The following is a 25,523-nucleotide window of genomic DNA, read 5'->3' as shown; positions in this document are numbered from 1 at the left end:
TAGTTCTTCACCAACAGAAGCTACCAAATAAGTGATTTTTAACACAGAGAATCATGAAGGTGAACACTTTGGACAGGGATGTTCACTTTCCGTTCCTATTCACTCCCAAACATTCCACTGATAAACTAACACCAGCACTAATGTGACATATTTTTTCTTACTACTTGCTATCTAAAAAGCTGTGGGAGAAACCACTATTTTTACTACTTAAATGTTAAGCATAAATAGTTTATTTCCACACCGATACACTGCTGTAATAATTAGTGAATGTCTTTTATATACCACCTGAAATATTTATGCAAGATTAATGAAGAAAAATTAACAACTACACTACTGGCAAAGTACAGCAGACTCAAGTGGCAGTAAAATAATTATTTACAAAAATATACTTGGAAGTTGATAATTATTATACATTTCTAATTTACAAAGAAACACCACTACTACCCTGTGATAATTGAGCTCATTTAAGCAGCTTTCCACAACAACATTCTAAAATTAATTTCAACTAACACTCTTTATTTAACGTGTACTAAAGGACACAAAGTGCACCTACACCAAGAAAATATATTCACTTGGCGGCTACAGAAATGCTAGTATCAACATCAGACTAGAACTTAACACTAGGAATAATTCAGAAGGGACTGATGGACTTTGAATTACAGCTAAACACCCATGTAAGTTTGATGAAGAACTGGCAATTCTCATATAAAGCTGTGTCAGCAAGGAAACAACAGGTTAATTTAAAAAATGACATTTAGCTTTATCAGTGAAATTTTACACTGTCAGCACATCAAATAACCCATTCTAATCAACTCATAATAATGATTAGTTTAAAATACACATAAAAATAGTAGTAGTGTATCGTATTATACATGTGGGGGATTAATAACTAAATCCAACAACACAAAAACTTCAATTCAGCACAGAGAGTACTTAATGACCTAGTTTTATAGGTCATATACTTACATATTCAGGTTTTAATTTCTTGTCTCCTCCTCTTACAGCTACTTTTTCAAGCTTGTCTATACTCTGCATGATCAGCTCCTCATCTTTAAGTCTCAGTTCCTCATGTATTATTTCAATGTCACGAACAGGATCTACACTTCCTTCAACATGAGTGATATCATCATCTTCAAATGCTCCTAAAATAGAAGGACACAATTTACGTATTAAGCTAAAGAGAAAAGTATATTTACAACGTGCTGTGAATAGTCACAAGAGTTTCAGATAAAAAGTAAATCAGCAGGTCTGTCATACTGCCCAGTAGGTACACAAATGTCACCATAATATTTTACATTGTACTGTTTCAGTCTGTTAATTTACCTATCAACTCCAGAATCCAAAGGTTTTACATCATACTGTTTCAGTCAGAATCCAAAGCTTTATGCAGACACAAAGTATAGGACTTTGCCACTTCAGCAGAATACGTAACATATCTTTAAGAGTTGCTTCTAAATAGGAACAGCCTAGAGAACTGTCCTGAAAATAGGTACCACTGTATTTAGCAGTGCCTAACCCAGCAACAGCAAACACAGTAGCTAAATTGAACAACTGAACATCTCACGACATTTTAATACACACAGTATTGTGTATATAGACTCATGGAAAAAAAAAACCTTACAAATCACCCTGGCAGCCCTTACTGGCTGGCCAATTTCATGCATTAAGCAAAGAAGAAGTTCTAGACAAAGCATTCTGAAGTTCTGAATGACTCTTCGTGTTTCCAAGGGAAACAGGGCTCAGCAAAAAAAAAAAAAAAAAAAGGCCTGAAATCATCTGGCAGACCTCGTCCCTGTTTCAATCTACTTTATCACTGTGGTTCTGACGGTGATTAGATAATGAACCACTCAGACACACAATTTACACAGCAGCTAATTTCATCGGCCTGATTTGAGGGTATGGTTTTTAGGGGGCCATCAAAGAAGCAGATGAAGGTGCATTTGTCATATATGAGTGACAACCATTCACACTATCTGAACAAAATGGTGCTGGCCCTTATTAGAAACACATGCTATTATCACATATTTAAAGTGCAGTTGAAGCCATAATTTCAAATTGCCAACTGGAAACATAAGGTTAAAACAACCAGATATTACTGAAGCATGTGTGCTGACTTCATGCCCTTCTGAAGACAATCTGGCAACGTAATTCAACTAGGATTTAAATTATTAGATAAGCAGCATCACCAAATAAAATTCCACCCCAAAAATAAATACTTATTTACAAAATAAATATATTAACAATTAAAACCAGTTTGTTACTTGTTCCTGGATCAATTTTCAGACTATCTATATGCCTCTCCTGTAACATCAAAGATATACCCGAGAAATCAACCATGAAAATAATTTTACTTTAACATTACCAAAATAAAATTCAACTGTTTTTATACAAAATATAAGATAGGAAACCGGGCAAACTACAAAAAATTTTCTTAACTGATATGCAGAAAGTTGTGGTTCTTTATTGTCATGCACATCTGAAAACTTCATCTTTCCCTTTAACTTAAGGAAAACAGTGGGCTTAGCAACAAAGGTTTTACATTGAAACAGAGGGTAAACAGGTTTAAAATTATGTTGACAGCCAAATGTCAAAATAATTTTCACATAAACTTATAAAAAGCCTTTAAAACGGTGGTTACCGGGTGCTCCCTCCTCTCCCACCGGTTGTCTCTCTTCAAAGACCATCAATGAGCTCCCTTGGTACAAGGAAAATCACCTCAGCAATTGATCCAGTTCTGGTGCTGGCTGTGAGGGGAGAGCAGGCTGCTCCGTCAAATGGAAACTCACTGCACTAACCCATACCAGTGCCAGGCAATTAATGAAGAGACGCTGTAGCCTTTGCCTTCCATAAATCCGTATCATTGAGTCAGCTCACCTGACTCAATGGGACATGGGCTGTTCAGACGAACAAATGCTAGAAAATATAATTCAGCAGCTCTGTTCTGATTTACAAGGAAAATACTGAATAAAAGGGGGGGGGGAAGGGAAGAAGTAGGAAGATATCATCATACAGATTAAAGAAAAGTCTACCTGTCCAGCTTTCTCAAGATGAGTAGGATTTACGCAGCTAAAAAAGTAAGTTGATCTTTCTTCCTTGTATCAAGGAAAAATTGTCCATCACCATCTAAATAATACATTCTCAAGTTGTTTACATCTTCCTCCAGCATTTAATGTCCACAGGTTAAAAAATAATAAGAAGAAACCCCACTGCTGAAGCCAGAAGAAAAGCTGCATGACTGTAAAGATCTTACATTTAGAACATAAAAATAAAAAGCAAAAAGTTTTGGTCTTAAGGAAGAATGAAGTTTTCCTAAAAAAGTGTAAAGTGAATCAGTAATAACAAAACACTTATATAAAGCTTATATACTTGTTATATTTTTCCATTTTCTTCAGCAACAGTAAAACACTTCTCCAGCAATTATCTTAATTTCTTCACATCTTCTCATTCCTTTTTACAAAAAAAAAAATCCAGTCCTTTATTCACCCAAAACCAATTCAGTGCAATTCTACCCCTGTAAAACTGTATCCGCACATTTCACCTTTGTTCTCAAGTCCATTAAATGTTTTAACCCATGCATACTTTCAATGTGCTGCCAGAGTTCTCTTCAAGTCTCCTCCTCCCATCAGCTGTCCTCATCCGTGTATCAGCAGCCATCCTGCAGCTCATTTAGACAACATCAGTGACAGAGACCCATGGGTGGCAACAGGTAGTTGCTTGGTCAGGTAAACAGCCCCTCTACTGTGCTGATGATTTCCCATTCAAGGTAACAATCTAGCCCTCTCTCCTCCCCACTGTGTTGCTTGACTCTTCTCATAGAAGAAATGCACACTAGTTACATATTCCATTAAAATGTTGGATTTTGAGCTTAAATTTTCAATTCTCCATTTAGAGGAAAAGTGCATTTTCCTATCTTGGAAAGAACAAAACCTATCAACAGGTGTGCTGACAAAGGTTTCCCAATTCCCTTTTAAATAGATAGGAAATCCATTACATCAACTTAATCATGGCACTTTTTTTTTCCCTTACATTATCAGGAACACTTAAGACGAGAGAAATTTACATCTCACTGAGACAGCCACAGGCCATAAGGAACTGGTAGGTATAAGATTTTATATACACAAAAGGCTGAACTGACATTAATGTCCAGATTTTAGCATAAATTGAGAGACTCTTCTTGATAAGCAACAGTCATTGAGCTTTGTGAATTTCTTGTTCAGGGTTTGTCAATGCTGACTTAAGTCGTTATCCTAAAACAGATCAGCTTCTGACTGACAGCCTAGCCCAAAACGAGACAAAACTCAAGGAAAGAGGAAAGGAAAAGAGAGAGAGATTCTCAGAGGTAAACCCGAATCTGATTATGAGCTATATTTAAATATGGTGAACTTCAGTGTGTCTGTCTTGTTCACATAATGAGAGTTCAACTTCTGTAACAATAAGGCACTTTTCCAAGGTCAAAAACTTGTCTACACTCTACCCTCTGCAGCATATTTACCTACCAGGCTCCTGGCTGCTGAGCTCTGTGATCTAGCTTCCAAAGTTTTCATTTAAAAAAAATCTTTTTTTTTTTTTCAAACCTGTGCTAAAAAATTTGTCTAAAAATAAAATAAAAAGATGTTGTGATATTCTGGAATTTCAAAAAATAAACATCTAACTTTGCCAGTTCATTAATTTACTTATTACTTCCAGGGAAAAAAAAAGATAATCTATTTTATATTAATTTCTCCAAAACTAGCCACACCACAGCGTTCTCAAGACAGCATAACCTATGGACAATAAGCTTCTCTAATGAATGTAATGAAAATCCCATGTCTTCATCAACTGCATTTGCTTTTAGAACAGAACCTGGCATTTTTCAAACATTACGCTAAACCACAGAGCCTTCCTTTTGCCTGCTTCCTAAAATTATACTGTTTGTGCTCCAAAACTGCCCTCCATCTGCTATAGGAAACTACAGCATACTACTGTAAGAGGAAAAAAAGGAATCAGTTTCCTACATGGAGAAGAAAAACTGTACACATAAAATAGGCTTACTAAGGATCTTGCCAAAGAAGCAAGTTTGGCAACGACTAAGCTAAGCATACAGCAATACAGGAAGGTCAACTAGGAAACACTAACCAGTAATTTCATTATTAAAAAAAAACCCAACCGATTATGACTTCTTTGGTGTCCCATGTATCCCACCAGTGGTAAAGTATATTCTATCAGAAGTTATTCAAAACGAAGTAGAACAGAATCCACCTCTTTATGTTCTAAGTATCAGAGCTACAGTCCTTTTTCTAAATAGTCTCCCAGAAAATGCTGATGGATTTGCACTCTAGCTTGAAAGAAACACCCCTGCTACTTTCTTTACTGTAAAAGAACAAAGACTACAGAGTTAGAAACATCAAGTTTGCTGTAAGTAAACGAATCTACTGTGGTAAATTACCATAATGTTTAAGTGGCATGCAGATACTGCCATTAAAACAAGCCAAGTATTTAGACAGGAAAATAGTAAGGCATAACACAGCAGCAGAATTCATTTTGCCATCGAACAGCACCAAAAGTAATGACTTAACTTGTAGTTACTAGAAATGAGGAGCTTGAAAACAATCACTGCCACATCCAGCTCCCTCTTCCATTGCCAGTGGGCTCAAACCTAAGAGATTCTTCAGTTTCAGGGAAGCATTTATCTTCAGCTGAGCACTTTATCTGGGCTGTTTGGGCCCAAGTGTGGTGGGCCCAGAAGTATTTTAAACACAGCAATGAAGAAGTAACACAATGATGGCTGGTTCTGCACTTCGCTTTCAAGTGATACTAGATGATAAAGATCCAGAAAACTGCACGACTGGCTGGAAAAGATGTGAAACCTGGTTCTGTTTTTTTTCCCTGAGGAAGAGCAGGAACTGTCTTTTTGTCAAGTCTTGATGGCAGCCAGGACACACAGGCTACATCTTTTCTTCACATGCAAAAGTAACAGCACATAAATATGTATACAGCACTGCAGTAACAAATACCACATTTTAAGCATCATCTAATGGCATGCACATCTCTTTCCATTTCTTTTAAGAATCAGCTTCAAAATTCTTTGACAAAATTTACCTCTCAGCCTCCAGAAATTTTTGCATTGCTTATGTTATACCTGTCAAGATCTGATGACTGTATGTTATGTATTCATCTGAACAGAACCACTACACTTAGTTACAGGCTATCATCAACCAATTCATTCTCTTGCTAAAATCAAGTCATCCAATTACTCCTTGACTAATCAAGGCTGTTTTGGCTTTTTCTTTTTTCAAAAGGTACTCAACAGCATAAACAGTTCACTTACAAGAAATGGAAAGGGGCTAATCAGCAGAATTATTGTTTTGCTGCCACAATTTGCAGTATTTAAATGTAGTTGCTGATTGGACTGAAAGTTTTATGATATAGCATATAAAACTAGTTTGACACAAAAACGAAGCTGCCTATAGCCTAAATTTTGCCTTCTAGCTGCTCCAAGACACCACCAAGATGCTAAAAACCAAACCAAATTACTACTACTACTAGATTTATCTTATTCTGCTCCTAATTGCAGTTTTGGAAATTAATTAATATCTTCAAGATTAATTTACATTTGATACTTCAGTTGCTTCATTTCTTTAATTTCCTTATTCTTAAAGTGAAACAGAACCTAATATTTGGCTAATATTAAACTCCCCATAACAGCATTTCGGCATCTTGGATTCATTTACAAAAGGTAAGCAACTGCGTTGGTATTGTTATGCTGTAATTAAGAGGGATATTTACAATTTCATCAGAATTTGAACCGCATCACATGCTGAAGCTCCCATCAGTATTTAGGGTAATGACCAGCCTTTTTTGTCAATAAGCTATAAGAGAATGTTTAATAACACCGCCAAAACCCAGACCTAGGGAATAATTGATACTTGCACTTCCTCTCCAGCACACGTTCAACGACTATTATCAAAAAGAGCTGCTCATCACAGACTGATATGGCACATCACAGTACACATACACACATGCACCCTGTTATAAGCGCTGAAATAAATGAGTAATAATACCTATCTGCCCACTTACTGGGGTGAGAATGGGGGAGAGAACAAAATGAAATAAAACAGGGTATCCTGGGTGGGGGGGCTCGAAGCAGGGAATTTCTTTCAGCTATCAAAAGGAACAAGACTACAAGTGTCAAAAAACATTAAATTATAAATAATATCTGTACTTAGACTGGCTTGACATGCTATCATCAGTATTATAAAGATTTAAACGGTAAAAGATACTGCTATTTCTGAGTGAGGTACAAGTACATTTAACATTATAGAATGTATTAAACTTTGACGATGGTATATTTTACTATGCATACTCATGACTAGAAGGGCAAAAGAGTACTGTCAGTCAACATTTTACAGCTTCTTCAATGTAGCACATGTTAACAAAGAACCAACAAATAAACTAGGTTTAGCATGTTTTCCCTTGCAAGCTAATTTCAAGTGAAATTAATCACCTGTAACACAAACCTAATATTCTTTAAGCAGAGTAATTTTCGGTTGAAGAAGGTGCACCTGCCTACATCTTCAACATAAGCAAAATCAAGTACAAAAAACATTAAATAAAACGCTGTAGTAAACCTTGACTTCTGAAGAAAGAATTTTTTCAGACATCTTTTGTGGCTTTGTTTTGTGCTACAGCCCTTTAAGTTTTGTCTTCATAAAGCCCTAACTAGTTGTAATCACTCGCAGTCTAATTGTGGACATTTATCTGCTTTTCTTATGCATAGAACATAGCTATTAAAGCTGAATGGTGATGGTGTGAAGTATGGGTTAAATTGGGTGAAATTAAAGCAAATTACTCTGGGATGTGGAACTCTGAAAATAGAAACCGCCAATGATTTGCAACCCTCTTGATGATCAGCTTCACAGAACCCTAAATGACAAGAAAACTTACATATTTTAAAGTTAACTAGATTTTTTTTAAAATAATATGTATAAATTTATTTAAAATGCAAGCAGTTACTGTGGCAATAATTATTTTGTTTTACCTGCATCGTAGAAATGTAAGAAAAGGTTTTAATTCCCATTAAACACACTTGTTTTTATTCTCAAGTTCAGCTGATTTTTAGCAACAGAAAAACAGTTTGGAATATTAGTTGCAGCATTAATTACTTTGAACACAACATTAGAGTTTAGGCATACCATATGGCTATACAGACACAGGATGGTAAAAGCAGCTGCTTTGGGCTCTCCTGACCGGTGCGGTATTAGGACTCAAATTCATTACTTACCTATATAAAAGATAAGCAGCTACATTTACCCTGCTGAGCGTTAATACTGCAACAGTCAAGAGAGTGCAAATCAAGCACCCCTCCCCAAAAGTCTGAAATAGCGGCTGAATGGCAGTCCTTTCAATATCAAATCTATTGGGAGTATTTGACAAAAAAGGGCAAGTCTATTTCTGCAGCAGCAGACACACAATGAGAGCATGTAGCAGCAATACAGGATTTTAAATGACTGTAGTATCAACTTCTTGAGCATACAAAGAATTTACATTTGCATAAAAGTATTCATCAAGCGAGTACCATACAAGGTCAGAGATGAGAATTATAACCTTCCTGGGAAACAGTAAGGCAAAGCATTCACTTCAGGACACATCAGTTGGCAGAAGAAACCACGATTCTGTTCCTGGGGGAAGCAGTTTTAACAGAGAAAAGTTGTTACCAAGACAGTCGCTTCAATGAGCTTATCTGTAAAATCCTGTTCCAGAGCCCTTACCCTTGAGTCTGTCTGACAAATATTAGCGATTTATTTCAGATGTAAAATGTGTTTACTTGCCATTGCCCTTTCATCCTAGCACCACTGGGATGTAGTCAACACTCTGCAGGCAAAACCTTCCACCTGCTGAGATTTGCTATCAAGGTGGTCATACTAGGTAAAGGACATTATTTGACAGCTGAAGGAATAAATCTTTGAGCCCTTCATGCCCTGTTTGCAGAGGGCTCGTTCTGACTCTCCTTGATCATATATTTTAAATGCTATCACTGCACTGCCTATCAAATAATGCTTGGGACAAACTCCTTGGTTACTCTTCTTGCAACAAACTTTACCCAGGATCACAGAACACGGTAATTCATATGGACTAGCAGAAGACACTAGGAAGGGCAGTACCCGATGTAAAAACACTGAGATGGCTGACATACCACTTAAATTGTTTAAAATAAGAACTCCCTAGGAAAAACTAGCCTCTTTATTCAGGGTTTTCTAAAACACAATTTGTGTTCTGTGGAAGAACGGGCATTTGGAACGTAGCCTGGACTACTGCAAGATGTCCAGAAGCCAAAAAGGTTGAAGAACACAAACACCTACTTCAGAGACAAGTGCTCTCGTCAACCTGAGCTCAGCCACGCTCTGCTTCATGTTACTTTCCATTCCAATGACTGCAAACCTTCCTTTGTGAGTTGAACTCATGAAAGGAACAGCAAACAGGAACAAGGGAAAGCCTTCACAGTACCACCCTCCCTGGTGAGCGCTCCCATGGCAGCACCACCTGCATGGAGGACAGCACATGCAGGAAGGTCTGGCACAAACATCAGTGGGTAACTTTTAACATACCTCGGTGTACCACATATCCAGCTGTTCACAGAAGATAATGTTCCCATTCAAAAGTAGACTGAATCACATGTATTTGCAATCTGATGGTGTCTACAGTGTAGAAAAATGTGGTTCCTAAGCAGAAACCATTTGGAAAGTAGAAGTATGGCTATGTATCTAACGGTGCATTTATATTTTTTCCACTACCTCCATGGTGCCTTTTACCCCTTCTTTCTGAAAGTTAGTCATCAAGGTCTTCACTTTAGGAATACTCATTGCCAAGCTCTATGGTGTCCAGTCTTCACTGGAATCTCTGAGTCCCACCCTAAAATAACATAACTGCTAACAATTACTATGTTTTTAAGACAATATATCTACATAGATCAGGAATAGCAACTAGCAGCCATCAGTAGAACCCACAAGGAAGTTCTGTTTGTCCTTAAATGACCAGATATACAGGAAACATTTTAATTATTCATAGACAATTTATTTGCGTGCCCTGGTTTCCACTGGAATAGAGTTCATTTTCTTCCTAGTACCTGGTGCAGTGCTCTGATTTGGATTTAGTCCAAGAATAATGTTGACAACATGCTCATGTTTTAGTTGCTGCTAAGTAGTTCTTACCATAAATCAAGGACTTCTCAGTTTCCCGTGCTCTGCCAGTGAGGAGAGGCACAAGAAGCCCGGAGGAAGCAGAGACAGGGCAAACTAACCAAAGCACAGCATGTTATGCCCAGTATATAAACAAGGGACATTGCCAGGAGGGGCTGATTACTGCCTGTGTTGGGCTGGGTATTAGTGGGTGGTGAGCAATTGTATTGTGCATCACTCATGGGTTTTCGAGGGGCTTTATTCCTCTCTTTTTCCTATTATTACTATTATTGTATTTTACTTTGTTTTGATTATTAAACTGTTCTTAACTCAACCCACAGGTAACTACCTTTTTGCCAGTTCTCCTCCATATCCTATTGGGGGTGGGTGGGGGTGTGAGCGAGTGGCTGTGTGGCACACACTCGCCAGCTGGGGTAAACCACAGCACTGGGTCACAGTATCACAGTATGCTGGAGATTGGAAGGGACCTCAAAAGATCATCTAGTCCAATCCCCCTGCCAGAGCAGGAACACCTAGATAAGGTTACACAGGAATGTGTCCAGGCGAGTTTTGAATGTCTCCAGGGAAGGAGACTCCACAACCTCCCTGGGCAGCCTGTTCCAGTGTTCCGTCACCCTCACTGAGAAGAAGTTTCTTCTCAAGTTTAAGTGGAACCTCTTGTGTTCCAGTTTGTACCCATTACCCCTTGTCCTGTCATTGTTTGCCACTGAGTAGAGCCTGTCTCCATCCTTGTGACACTCCCCCTTTATATATTTATAGACACTTATAAGGTCACCCCTCAGTCTCCTCTTCTCCAAACTATAGAGACCCAGCTCCCTCAGTCTTTCCTCATAAGGGAGATGCTCCACTCCCTTAATCATCTTCGTTGCCCTGCGCTGGACTCTCTCCAGCAGGTCCGTGTCCTTCTTGAACTGAGGGGCCCAGAACTGGGTCACAGACTGACTACACCAAAGATGGAGAAATATCAGAACACCCCGCTTGAGCCCTGATATTTTTATTTGGTCTCACATAGCATCACATAGTAGTTACCATGACCGTACTCTTACTGAACCACTTTAGATACCTAATGCTGAAACAAAATCCAAGCCACTAAACACTGCTGAGCCCACCTTGGCTCCTGTGCAGAGCCAGCTCAACGCTCCTTTCTGCATTCATCAAGATCTTGGAGAGTTATTAGTCTTTGTAAAATAACAAACACAGAATGAATAGTTCAACTCGGCACAGAATGCAACACCATAATCCTCCTGGAACCCACAACAAAGGGTGTAAAATTGTTTCAATAAGGCATCTTCTCTTCAGAAACATTTAAAGCAACGTCTCTAGCTATGTAAGTGCCTAGAAAAAAATCAGTAATGACAAATTTTCGGCTACAAGAGGTTAGGCATCTAAGCAGTTCCCAAATATTCTGAAATTTAAAATAGATCATTGTTACGATAAAACAAGAACTTTACAAAATCGTCAAACTTCTTGCAGTGCCTTACAAAAATGTGATAAAAATGGATTATGGAATTTGACAGAGTGGAAAAAAAAGTTATGTTTACAAATCAGTCACTGTTTACAAAGACAGAGAATGAGTTTTTGGAAGAAGGGTATTTAAGACAAGTTGTAAATGCAGCTCATCATGTTTAACAAAGAACCTTATTCTCCATATCTGAACGCTTCTCCTCTGAAGAACTATTTCATTGCATAATGGAGGTGAGGAGTAAACATATTAGGGGAAGGACCAGACAACATATAATAAAATGAGAGCTGATAAAGATTTAAGCAAAGATTATTTGATTAGTGCCATTATGTACACATATGCCCTGCATAAGTTTATAATGAAGTGCTGTTTTGCTGAGTGAATAAAATATCTTTAAAAGCAAAAGCAAAAAGTCTCTCAGTAAATTTATATAAACATGCTTCATCATACAACCTTCCCTCTGGACAATTTGGCTGACATTCCTAACATATTACATAAACTTTATGCAAAAGCAGCAATACATTTCATCCAGATTTTTCCTTTGCAAATCAATTCACATTTTATAAGAGTGCTGCCTATTGGGTTCTATTAACAGAAATCCTGTTAATGATAATTTAAAAATTTTAATCATTAGCTGGTTAAGAGACAGTTTGCTCTTCATACATGATTTTCCATAAGCAGTGATTAATTTTCAACAAATTAAAGGTGATACCCTAGTTCTTAGGACCTCACATAACGGTACAAGCTTGGAATTGCAAGACATCAACTGATCTTTTTAGAACAGCACCTGAAATATTGAAAACAAAAGGTAATATATGTTTTGCATCTTATTTGAGACGCTGGACCAGATAAAAGGGGTTTGGAATGTTTCCTGCTCTAAATTCAAATCTTAATGTAACAATTTCACTTTGGATGTTAGTCCTTTCTTCCTTATAAAACTCAAACCAGCATCCCAACAGAAAACTGAGCATATTACTTGCTGCAGATTGGCTGACCAATTACACTGTAAGTAGAGAACTAATTATTTTGTACATTTTAGCAGTGAAGTAATCCCTAAACTCAGGGATTTGCTTTTCTTACTAGTAACATTATATTTCAATCATAACTACATGTCAGTTGTGTTCTGTAACTATCTGGCACCATCTAGTAGCCACTGCCGTCTTCTTTACTAAATCCCATTAACAGATCACGTTAAAAAGATTGCGACAAGGGAGACATTCAGACATGCAAGAAATAACACAAGCTTCTTTATCTAAGTTTCATATGGTCAAGAAAACGTTTTATGTTTAATAAGATACAGTTACAGTCAGCAACTACTTGTACACTAAGTAAATGCCTTCTGCCTTCCTTGAAAAGATACATTAGATACTTGTGTGTGCGCTGAAGTTTCCAAGAAATAATTTAAGAATCTACTGGCAAATTTTAACAATGGCTGACAGAATGCATTTTCTTTATGCACTTATGCAAACATTTTCTATTTATTCCCTTCCCCTACCCTGAAAACACACAAGTTAGAAACTAAGAGAGAAAACATATGCTTTGATTAACTTGAATCCTGGTTACACAGGGTGGTTTTTTCCACAACTGTCAAAGCAGTGCCTCCTAGTCGCTAAAACTGGGAAGGAAGGGGAGGGGGCAGCAATATGAACATATTGAGGCTACTTCATTATGTTCCCGGTGTGTGGCTGGGTAGAAATCTTAGTTTCTTAACAGTACTACTCCTTTAGCCTGCAAGCAAATACAAATACACAGCCTTACCATTCTGCTTCTTGTAAAATAAATACATAAATGTGATACTTTTGCAACATCTAACCACAGCTTTTTAAGCTGAAACAGTTCTTCTCCTTTTACTTTAGATGTCAAATCCACCACAGAAAAGAATTTGTTTTTAAAAGACTCCCTCAATGAAGCAGTTCATTTCTCTGCCATTTAGCTCACTGTATTTTTACAAGCACCAGGCTGAGCAAACTATGATTGAGAGAAGCCATCTTATGCACATTGCTGTTGTCCCACATCATTCAGAACAAACCTTTTTAGATCGTTAACTACCACAGGAGTGCTGATTACACAGGCACCAGCAATTTCCTAACCAATGACCACCTGAACAATGATGTGTTCAGCTTCTCAGACCCTGAAGCCTTTCAGAGGTGAATCATTTCACAGTTTGGAACTAGATCTCCATAGCAACTTCCCTTTGAGGGTTTTAGAATCACCATCCCGTAATTCTATGATCATCAAGCTCAACCATTCCCAATGGTTCTTTTCACAGCAGATGGAAAAGGAAGCCTTGAAATTTTACAGTCTATTTCAAGCAATTCATCTGGCAGCCTATTAGAATTCAAAATATTTCGACCTTCAATCACAAAGCATGTTATCTGAAGCTGTGGTGATCTCAAGTCAAGACAAGCAGACGTTTTAGTCTAATCATCCATGATGAGAAGAGACTGACAAAAACTCTTAATTCAACCACCATCAAAATGCTTATTTTAACTGCATGAAAGTCTTTCAACAGGCAATGAAAACACACCATGTACCATTTTATCACAACCTTCCATTCAAGGGAAATATGAATTCTGAATATTGGCATGGATCTTTGCACTCCCCGACTGCTTTTGAACAAATATCTGCTTCCTAAAAGTCAGTATAAATCCAATTCTACCACAGTATTTTTCAACAGCTGTCAAGAAAAATGATGGAAGAAAACTGCAATTAAACTTCTCACGAATGAGTACAATAAAGCTGTAAATGAGTTACTTATTGACGGATCCAGTTTCTTATAGGCATCTTCTAAGGAATCCAAATAAGTTACGTCTGAGAAAATAAATACCAATTAAATTATAAAAACACAGCATTGGTTAAAATCTCAGAGCAAAGCTCGGTTTCATGATAATCATCATCACAGACAGGGTTTAAAGTTCCTTTTCCCCTCTGTTCCCAATTCCCAACTCAATTCCCTCTGTTTAGAGTTAAAAAAAACATTTTCCTTCTCTTAAAGGTTTCAGCCAACCGCTGAAACAATCCCATCGGGGCCACAAAAGCTTTACGTTTCAGAATCTTTTCACCTACAGTCCAGGTTGATTCATTCATATTTTTAATCAACCTTAAGTACAAGTTAAGTTCAAATGTTTTAAGATCTCAGTTGTACACTACCTACTCTATTAATAAAAGCAGTTCACCGAATTCCACCCCTCCAAAAAAAGGGAAAAAAGAGTTTCCCCACCCCAACAACTCAGTAAGGCTAACTCTAGAAATACCTTATTCTTGCTATGACATTTTCAAAGCACAGAGCATCAAAATGCAGTAGTGAATAACTGCTAGCTACATAAACACAAGTTATTTAGTACTAAAGAATCCAGAAGACTTGCAACTGTCCATACAAAAATGCTTCCAGTAAGGATTTAGCAGGATCAGCAGTAAGTTTACTAAAAAAAGTGAAAGGAAAAAAAAAAGGGGCGGTGGGGGGAAGAGGGGAAAAAATATTACCATTTGGTGACTTGACAGTGAGATTTTGATACTTAAAACAACTGCTGTGAAATATACCTAACTTAAAAGAAACAACGACCCACCTGTACCAAAGCCCCATTTTCCACTAGAAACAGTGAAATAAAGAAAATCAATGGGTTTGTTAGATTTTATAACATTTGTAGAGGCAGGAACACTTAATTGTTTTATTTTCTTTGAATGAAAATGCATCTTCAGTGTCCCTAACAGTTTCTTAACTGCACGAGTGGCCACAATTGAGACCATTTCCACAGCACTTAAAATGCCACATTTTATTAGGCTACAGGGAAAAAACAATCAACCCACCCCCACAGTTGACCTTACCCTCCTTGGTACTGACACTGTTGAGCCATACTCTGACTCTACTTCAAAGAAAAACTCTTTAAAAAGAGAAACTTACTAAAACCCCCCACAAAACTAAAAGATCTTGACTATAATGATGTACTGACTGGTGGTTTATTGAGAGTTAGTATTTTTGGTGAAGTCATTTTGAAAACATTTCTGCAAAAGGAATTATGATGAAAATCTCTGAGGGAACAAACCAGCACAATACAGATCTATCTTCACAGATTTTGCACCGTTTGCGAAGTTAGCTCATGAACAGAGTTACACAGATGCTTACATTGAACTTCTTGAAGATCTGAGGGGGCGTATGTGAATATAACCACAAAATTTAACCAGGGATGAAGCTAGAGTTTAAGGTAACAGTAATGCAAATGAAAAAGTTATGCACCACCTGAACATGTAAACTCTTCATTTCTATGCACAATCAACTGAAATAAACACGAATGTTGTTCTAGCAATCTGAGGGAGAAATACAAAGGGGAAAAAAATTATATCTCTTGAGTAGTTAAAGTACCACCTCCTGCAAAGACCAGAGATTCACGCAATTACACATGAACAATATTAACATTCTTAGTGGTTTCCAGTGTTAGATCAGCTATGTCAATAACCAATATAAGACTACTGGAAATATCTTCCTATGGGAGACAAAGAAGTTACAGGATACATTTTACGATATTCAAAAGTTTTGCCAAAAAAAAAAAAAAATTAACTTTTTTTACTTTAATATGGAAGGTAATCAAATGTATTTATGATAAGTTTTAACTCATCTATAAAGCTTAGCTTACTTTTATTTTTTGTCCGTTGACCAAACACAACTTAACCATTAAGTACAACCTTTTATTTAGCATTGTTCTATCAAAACTGAATATAAAACTGCCCACAAGCACCAAGTTATTTAAGCATCTTCCTAATTAGAAAGTACAACTGTCACTGCAGCAATACTCATATGCGCAGACAGAACTACATACATGGTAATGTAGCTATTACTAAACATAATTTGAACAGAAGCATATTTTGAAAATTCTGAAGTGATAGCAAATTATAAGTATTTTGCATTGTACAATTAGACTGTCAGCAAAGGATGCCTATTAGTAATACACAAATCATCTGAGAGTTACATCTTTACAATCTATTCTATGATTACACACAGTTATGATTCAAAGTATTTTCATGGTATTTTCCAGGTATTTCTCATAAATAGTAATTTTAAAAACTTAAAAATTGTCTTCACATACTAAGAACAGGATTGCATTTTTAGGTTTTCCTCTTCTCAGTATCCCCACCACCATATCTGGAAAACCTCATCTTAAGCACAGTAGTTACATATTAGCTCACCGTTTAACAATCTAGAATAACCTTAAGTTTATTTCATAACATATAATCAAGCAACATACGGTAATTAAAGCACACTGAAAACAGCAGTTACTAGCTAATTAACATTACAGAAACACTTTTCTTAATGATAGAAAAAGACAAAGATGCTATAAAGTACCATAGTATGAGGAACAGTTTGGTAGAAATCTTTTTGTTTAAAACATTAAAAACTTCAACTTGGGAGCTTGAAATTACAGTACTTGATGAATTAAAAATGTCAATGCAAGTTATGCTCAGTTAGGTAAGTGGTTTAGGCACTACGCTTTCACCACACGGTTCATGCAGGGCAAGCACCACTAATGCGAATTGCTGCACCTCTCAAGATGGCTCAGCATTTGCAAACACCCCCAGACTCTTTATTACCCTTATTCATGCAGAGTTCCACTACTTTTATGACAGTAAGATTAATTTTGCCATCACCACAGCACCTGAACTGCAGTTAGGGACAAGCAGCAAAGAATAACTCTAGCTGTGACAACGGCACCCTGGGCTGAAGTTAGGGATCACTGCCAAAACAGCCACTGTGTTCTTTTAAATGAGCTGGTTTGCAACATCAGTTCACCAGCATACTTTGTTAGATAATCGGTTTATGTTTTGCAATTAAATTACCACTTTAAAACAGTGGTAATATTTTACCTTCACATGCTGTTTTTAAACCCACCTTCTATTTATTACATCATGCTTTATATTTTATACTTGTCTATATTAACAGTAGCACCTAAAAATGTTGACAGGCAAAACTGTGTGCACACAGTTCCAGCAAGTAGTCTCTTTGGAGATCAACACTTCCATATGGAAATATCTTCTGATTCTCCCCCCCACCCCATAATTTGTATCCCACCATTATTCACTAGCTTTCATACATGCTTATGCATATGAAGGTGTTATTAGCTTTCCCCACAGTCCCATGATTGCTAGAAGGGTAAACACAAGGTTTACAGCTGCAAATTAGGTGTTAGTAATAAACAAAATCAGGCCTTCCATAAAGTTGGACACACAACCACAATTAATTTTGTGCTCACATACAGGCACAGGACAGGGCACAAGCAAAAACAAGTGACCAACACCGAATGGGTGGAGGATGGCCTGCCTCAGCAGTATTGCCATAGTCTCCTAGTCACTACAAACTGGGACACCCCCCCCTCCTTTGGAAGGTTTTTTAATCTGAAATCCAAAAGAAGTGCTTCTATAACAGTACACTCAAGTTCTCAAAGTATCCACAGCTCTCTGCGTATGAATACCAGCATGAACATTTGTATCATGCAGAAAAAAGTCAAGCAGGCCACCAGAAACTGCCTCTTTGCACAATGAAACATCTATCTTAGAATATTCCCTCTCTTGATTTAAAGAAGAAAAAAAGATGTATTTCAAATCCAAACATTTCAGAATGAAAAATAATCAATACTACTGTTATCATCCTTCTTTTGACCACCGCCTTTTGAAGCATCACTGCTACTGCAACTTTTTTAATAGGTTGTGATATAAACTACCAAACTCACAGGCAGTCAGAAAGGACTCTGAAAAAAAAAGATAATGTTGGTTGCTAATTCTAGCATGCAGTATCTTTTGCTCAAGGTCTAGTTTGACACTGGTCTTTTTCTGCTGAAATAAGCCTAAATATCATTCTTAGACAGAATGAAGATCCTCTCCATCTCAAAAACACTCTGGCTTTTAAAGAAACTCTCTAGAAGAAAAGGCCCACTCTGTCTATCATGCTTCTGGAAATTTCTGAAGTCCCTGAAGAAAGTCCTCATTAATCAGCACTTAAATCTATCTATTAAAACAAATAAATAATCTTTATCCAATTATTGTAGCAAGGTTCCTTGCAATTTTTTTCCCCACAGCTACCATTTAGCATTTGTCTTGGACCTTGTCTATCCTGAAGAGGCTATCATTTTTATAAAAATATATAAAATTATTTTAGGGTTTCTAAGCCTAGAAGACTCTCAGTAGATACTGACCCACAATACTTACATTTTTTTCACATTAAGTGAAAGACAGTTGACAAGGACATGAAAAGGCACATATAATATTTAAGCACTCACACAGATGCCTCTAACACTACTATTACAGACGGCAAATCAAACCCCATTATGAAGTTTCAACTCAACTTGCAGCCTGTACACCATTTGCCCATGGGAAAGAGGGTTAACTGGAGCAACCCAGAGGCCAGAAGAACTGTCCCAGCAGACTTTACATCACCTGCTAGTCAAAAGAGCGGAATATGACAGAAAATAAGATCTCTTCAGAGTTACATCCTATTTTTCAGTAACCTTATGATTTCAAACCAGTTTAACTTTGTTATGAAGACACAGTTCACGGTTTGATTTTTCCCATTTTGTAACAACCCTGACAAAGAATACTATACATACCTTTTTACATAATGAAATGTTCTACCCTAAATTGGATCAGGGATAAAAAAATTCCGTATCACGTAACACAGAAAGAAAACGTTGCTCATCTAAGATTCTTTCCCTTTCATTTGGCAGGAAAACCCTGATGTTCAGAGCTTATGAAAATGTCATGCAGAAACTTCAAACAGGTTAGAAACACACCACAAATCAACAAGGGGCTTCTTTTCTACTACAGAAGAAAAAAACAAAAAATGAAGAAAGCATAGCTGCTGCAATGGTGTAAAAACAGGCCACATTTTACTATCAGCCAGTGTTCACTCAATGCTGATTCTTCAAACAATTTGTTTCTATGAAGTAATTTTCTGAAGTTTTATGAGATGTTATCACAGAGGTGAGGAACTCCCAAAGAGCTACAAAAGCTGTTAGGTTTCTGTTCTGTCATTTATTTAATAGTCTATACACATGTAAAATCTTTTTCTTTAAATAAACTGGTAGGCAGCATAGCTAAGAAAAAACATGTTAAGTGAGCAGAAGATGGATTACCCTTGACTAGGCTCTCGATTTCGGTGAAAAATCAGAACTCTGATCACAAGATAATTTTCTTTGCGGTTTGCTGATTACTAACCTTAAAAATGTTCTCTGATTCATTAAAATCATCTGTTTCTTTACAATGTGCTTTCAGTTACTGGTTTTCAATTTTCAACACAACATTGCTGATAATATTACAATATCCCCTCCTCCTAAAAGAGGCCTTTAGAGCCTGTTTGCATTCCACAGGAAGATGTTGCCTTGCTCTTGCATGTGGCTCCATATGCCTTCCTCCCCCACACTGCCATTCACAAGCCCAGCTTACCCATCTAGTCACTCCATCAAGACATTAAAACTGGTGGCATACCATACATATGAGACTGATTTATGCATTCAAGCTGCATCATACGTGTAATCTTTTCCATTACCAAAGATTTCCAAAAGGCTCTTTCTTCTTAAACATGCAAAGTATTACATTCTAGTTATGTGGAAATGCTTCTACGGAGCGCTTGTATAACACAAAAATAATGCACTTCAGCATAATTATGCTTATTCTGAAACAAAGAACAGCTATTTGTTCTCCAAGGCAAAGCTTAAAACACAGAAAAAAAATGTAACTTCACACTGGTTTTATGGTGAGATTTTGAACCTGTGTTAAACTGGGGGCAACCTATCAAATTCCACCAAATGTAACAAACCTATTTAAAACAAATTTCCTCTAGCTGCAGTGGTCCCAAAACTATCTAGTGAAGAAGCTTTCAGCTTTCTAAGCCTGCAAACAAATTACTGTTTCTCATGTTCCCTGTTCTAGTACAATAAATTAACAGCATTCAAGTAAACAGCATTGCCGAAGTACAAAATCCTGTTAACCAACTTCACCCTGTTGTTACATAGCAAGAAAACAAAAAGTAGGAAGGCAAAAAAAAAAACCAAACCAACTAGCAACTACTACCACGTGCAGGAGAATCAGGGCTGGGGGGAGAAATCCATAAACAGAAGGAGATGAGAGAAAAGCCTAACTTGAAGTTTTTAGCTGACAAAGGCAGTGTTTCTCTCCAGCAGGGAGGGAATTTGGATGTTTTTTATGAGAACCAGATGAAGGACATTGAAGTAAGGTCTCCCTGTGTAACTGTGACACAAGCTGGAAACAATGGTGGTCTACAACAACCTGTCAGTATGCAGGCGGCTCAGGCAGCCTGAAGGCACTTTCCAGGTAGGTAGCACTGCCACCCCTGCAGGCTCCTGGCATCACTCTTCCTGGGAATCCTGCTTCCTTCTCCCAGATACGGCCTTACATGCTCCTGACATACACCAGAGCAGAAATTGAGCCAGCTGTCCAGCCTGCAGCAGCAAGGATCAAGCACAGGGCAGACAAGAACAGGCTTGTACACCATAAGCTATTCATCCTTCCTGTATGGATGCAGAGGCATCTGCACAGGACGAGTCTGACAACCACAGTTTACCTATCCAGACCCCACATACACTACGCTCCTGCACTTAACTGATCCCCTTAGCTGGTTACCCTGCAAGCTGTACATTGCCATCTACAGCAAGACTAGGAAATGCTGTGACACATTTGGCTGAAGCAGTGGCTGCTGAGGAAGATCAGAATTGTGATGCGTTTGCCTTTTGAAGTGTCTAGTCCATCAGATTATTCAACAACAACGCTCAGATGAGGTAGTCAAAATTTCTTAGCACGGTAACACTAAACTGACAGCATGAGAAGAAAATGAAAACTTACTCAGATGAAAGACATTAAAAAAAACGTATAGGGCTTCACTGAAAATGAATTATTAAACAATTCTGAATGTTTTTTCTTATGTTAATAACTGAAACCCTGTTGAGGTTTAGTAAGCAAGGCACCCAAAAAGCTGAATAGCTGATTTGGCTGGCACGTACCTCTGCTCTGTGAGGCATATGCCTGCTGCACTCTCCTGTTCTAACAACGGCTAAGGCAAGTCCAGCACAGACACTGTTAACGCTTCTGCAGAAGGGAAAATATATGCATATAACAAAACTCCCCAATTATTTACTCAATGAGTGCAACTGCTTCCATTAATGCTCAAAACCACTCACAGTGAACACATGCAGAGGGGAAAAAAAAATTAATCTAAACAAGCACACGGATGTTATTTTAATTCAATATGGGGCAAATCAACTACAAGGAAACATTCTTTCCACACAGGAAGAATATGTATTTGTAAACGATCAATTAATTCATACACTAAATTATTCATTCTATGTAGCCCAGACACACTAATGTCAGTCTGCAAATTTAATCAATACAGGAGAGGGGAGGGCGTTTATTTTTGTTTTTTTCTAAGTATATACTGATTAGTTTAGGTTCAGACCAAGCCATCTTTATTCACACTGAGAAGAACTTAACTGCAATTCATGGCATTCAAATCACAAATGCAGTAGGAGTAAACAAAAGAACTGCACCCTTGGAAAGTACATAAAAGTGCTTTAAAAGGTCACTTTCGTTCTCTCTTCCTACTTGCTTAACATACATTTTCCAAGAACAACAGGAAACCATATAAAAGGATGAGAGCAAGAATCAGTAATTGTTGCTAACGGTTTATCAGCTTAAACGTAACTGTGAAATGTGAGCATTAAAATTACCATATTCTTATCAGAGCCACTACATGGGAAAAGAGACTATATGAGTACATTTTTTATACCGTTCAGCATGGTCTTTAGCCTGTGTTTATTTCCTCTTCATATCCCATCACTACAGGATTACTGTTGGAACAGTGCTGTAATTGTTATTTGACTGCAAGCTACTTTTAACTATATTTCTATTTATGGATTGGGGGATTACCTCAAAATATAATCGTTTATTTTCCCCTTCTCTTGTAAAAGCTTTAACTAGCAAAACAAGAAACCTACCAACATCATGATATCTGGTTTTAAGACATTCAGTATCAAGCTTCAGTAATTTCTGTCCAAGTTGTAACTAGCAAAAACAGACCCCTTGTTCCACCAGGGCCATATAAAGTGGTTGGAATGCATAAACAAACATTGGATTTATTTCATTTCACCATCAGCACAAGGGGGAGGAGGTTTGAGGAAAAAAAAAAATGGATTTGCTAGGGCAAGTGGTCCCTAATCCGCAGTATTCCTCAGAAGGATAAGTTACCAGATCAATATTATGTGAAAGAATAGGAAAATTGAGCTTATACGTCCCTGCCTCAGTTCTTTTGGCCCAAGGAGGAGCGACAGCGTGATAGCTAATGGCAGCCTTCAATGCTCTGGGATGAATATGCAGCCAGGGATTTTATCAGAGATTCAGTAGAGTCAGTAACTCCTGCATGCAAACTGCTACAGAATTACACAGTTGTCACATATTCCCTACAAAACCAAAGCAATTTAATATAAAAATCAGTAATAATGTAGCTTTCTTATAACCTAATTTCTTCAAATGGGAACTATGCCTCAGATAATTTTAAGTAATTTTAAGTATATGGAAATTCTTAAGAGATGCTATTCCTTTCCTAAGGTTATGTGCAACAAAGACAGACCTATTGCACATTTAGCACAACCAACATACAAAAAACTATACTAATTTTACCTGCTTTATTGAACCATCCATAAAAAAAAAAAAATCACCTTTCACTCCAGACTACAGAATTTGAGGAGGATACAGCAGTGTTTTCCACGTATTTCTACAGCACTGAGTATCTGTTTTAACCCAAGGAATACAATTTAACATTAAGAAATCATAACCCAGTCACACGCAATTTTTTCCCATTCACTTTGAAGTTGAAAGACATGTAAATCAAAAAAAAAAAAAATAAAAGCAATAAAAGAGGAATAGAACATCACAGATTAGGTATTTCCAACAGAGAAAGCCATTCCATAGGTATCTGTACAGTCATTAGTACAGTAGGGTCAGAATCAGAAAACCCCGTGTGTGCTATGAAAATCAGAGTTTGCTTTAGGGTTTTATTTTAAACCACATAAACTAAAACTATTCCGTTCATGTCAAAATGTGTTCATATGGAACAAAACATCTCCTGCAGTCCAGATCACTTTACTGCAAGGCTTTTTTCTCTGTTGCAATATCATCATGTGCCATTAATTTGCCTGTTGGAAAAAAAAAAAAAACCTGAAGCCTAACATGTATTTATATCTACTTGTTAAAAATGTACAAGAAAAGCCTTCCATAATGGAGAAAGGCGGAGGAACAGAGGGGGTGGGAAACAAGAACAGGACACAAAAAAACACCTTTTCCAAAGACTGTTCAAGGCAAAAGGGACATGTCATGTTAAACAGTAGTCAATAGCTGTATACAACCAGTAAACAAATTCAGCTCTATGAAAAAAGAACTACATCACCGTTTAGTGGTTGCAATTTAGATTATTCTAGCGTGTAATACTTTAATTGTATAAAACAAAGCTGATGTCACAAACACAAAAGAACTTCTTGCAAAGCAAGCACCACAAGTAATTTTTATGCTGCCACTGATGGCTGACAAGTGATGAGCACTTAGTTAGAATTTATATACTTACGCATCTAAGGCAACAGGTGGCTTCTAAAAAGAAAACACTGGGAGCTTTTTAACTCTTCATTATCAAAATTTTTATAATATGCTTTATCATAATGACTAAACAATCACTACAAATAAAAGCTCAACACACTTAACTACAAAGATGAACTATGGCTCCGGGAAAATTATCCATCATTTTGATAAAAGCAGAAACTGAGGTAAGGTTCTGGATCCCACTGACATAAACTCTGCCTATGCTCACAATGTTTTGTAATTCCACAAAGCACTCAATATTTAAACAGCACCTTATGACATATAAATTAAATCAATTTAAGACAAGAAATTTTATATTTTCTGGCTGTCTTATATATATCCATCTCAAACAATAGTTGAATATTGTAGCACAGTTGGAAGTGCATTTTTACATTGAGGTCTTTAAGCCAACTCAAAGAGCATGCATTGTTGGTTTGGTTGTTGATGAAGCTTTGGGCCAAGAGTGGTATTACAGAAGCACACTGGGTTCTTCCTAAATACTGCACAGTCCCATAAACAGGTTTGTTTTCTTTAAGCACACAGAGTTATATAAAATAAAATAATTAAAACATCTACACGACACAGAATGCAGGATAATAGTTCACACTTGCATGATCCAGGCAAAATAAAGGACACTATAAATACACAAGTAATTCACATTAAAATTAAAAATAAATGCATTTTTTAAAGGGAACTTAGAGTGGCACTGACTGATTTAGTTACATTAGACAAATTGGATGATAAGTTGAGAAGGCAAAAATGCAATAAGAATACCAAAACAATCTTCATATTCTGCCTTGTAATTAAACTATGAAATAACCATCTGCTTATGATTAAAACATCTTAGTGCTTGCTGTTTTGGATAGATTAAATGCACATACCAAGATATTAGACTTTTTCCTCTGCACGGTAATTTTACCATACCATCCCTAACAATTAAAAAATATGACACATCAACATTTTTATCTTGCACGCTACATATATACATACACACACAGAATTTCTATGGTGGTGTTCACTGGATTAATCTTTCTGCTTTGTGACAGTTCAGAGCAGTGCAGAGCAGCTCAACCCAGAGTCTTAGACTGCCTATCTTTCAGATTCCCTCTGCTTCTTTCCATATTCTCTCTGAAAGCAAGCAATCCCTCTCAGGTAGACTACATTCTTGTAGCTACATATTTCCGGCCTATTGCAACTCTTTCACACACTTGACTTCCCATTCCTACTGCTGTTTGGTTTTGAGACATCAATTTTCACATCAA

At 37.1% G+C, this 25,523-nt stretch overlaps 1 protein-coding gene across 2 annotated transcripts in view; it reads right to left on the bottom strand.

The window, feature by feature from the left end:
* OLA1 (Obg like ATPase 1) overlaps positions 1-25,523 on the bottom strand; it is a 102,527-nt gene that overhangs the window by 51,323 nt on the left and 25,681 nt on the right. For both annotated transcript variants that reach the window (XM_062615875.1, XM_062615876.1), the window contains one exon: positions 967-1,142. In XM_062615875.1, coding sequence (XP_062471859.1) covers positions 967-1,142 — 176 coding nt within the window. The remainder of the gene's footprint in view (positions 1-966; positions 1,143-25,523) is intronic.

Source organism: Pezoporus occidentalis, unplaced genomic scaffold, assembly GCF_034315485.1.
Source record: "Pezoporus occidentalis ecotype Australia unplaced genomic scaffold, CSIRO_AGI_Poc_V1 ctg184, whole genome shotgun sequence".
NCBI classification, from domain to species: domain Eukaryota; kingdom Metazoa; phylum Chordata; class Aves; order Psittaciformes; family Psittacidae; genus Pezoporus; species Pezoporus occidentalis.
Note: the sequence above shows the minus strand (reverse complement) of the source record. Positions and strands in the feature narration are given on the sequence as shown.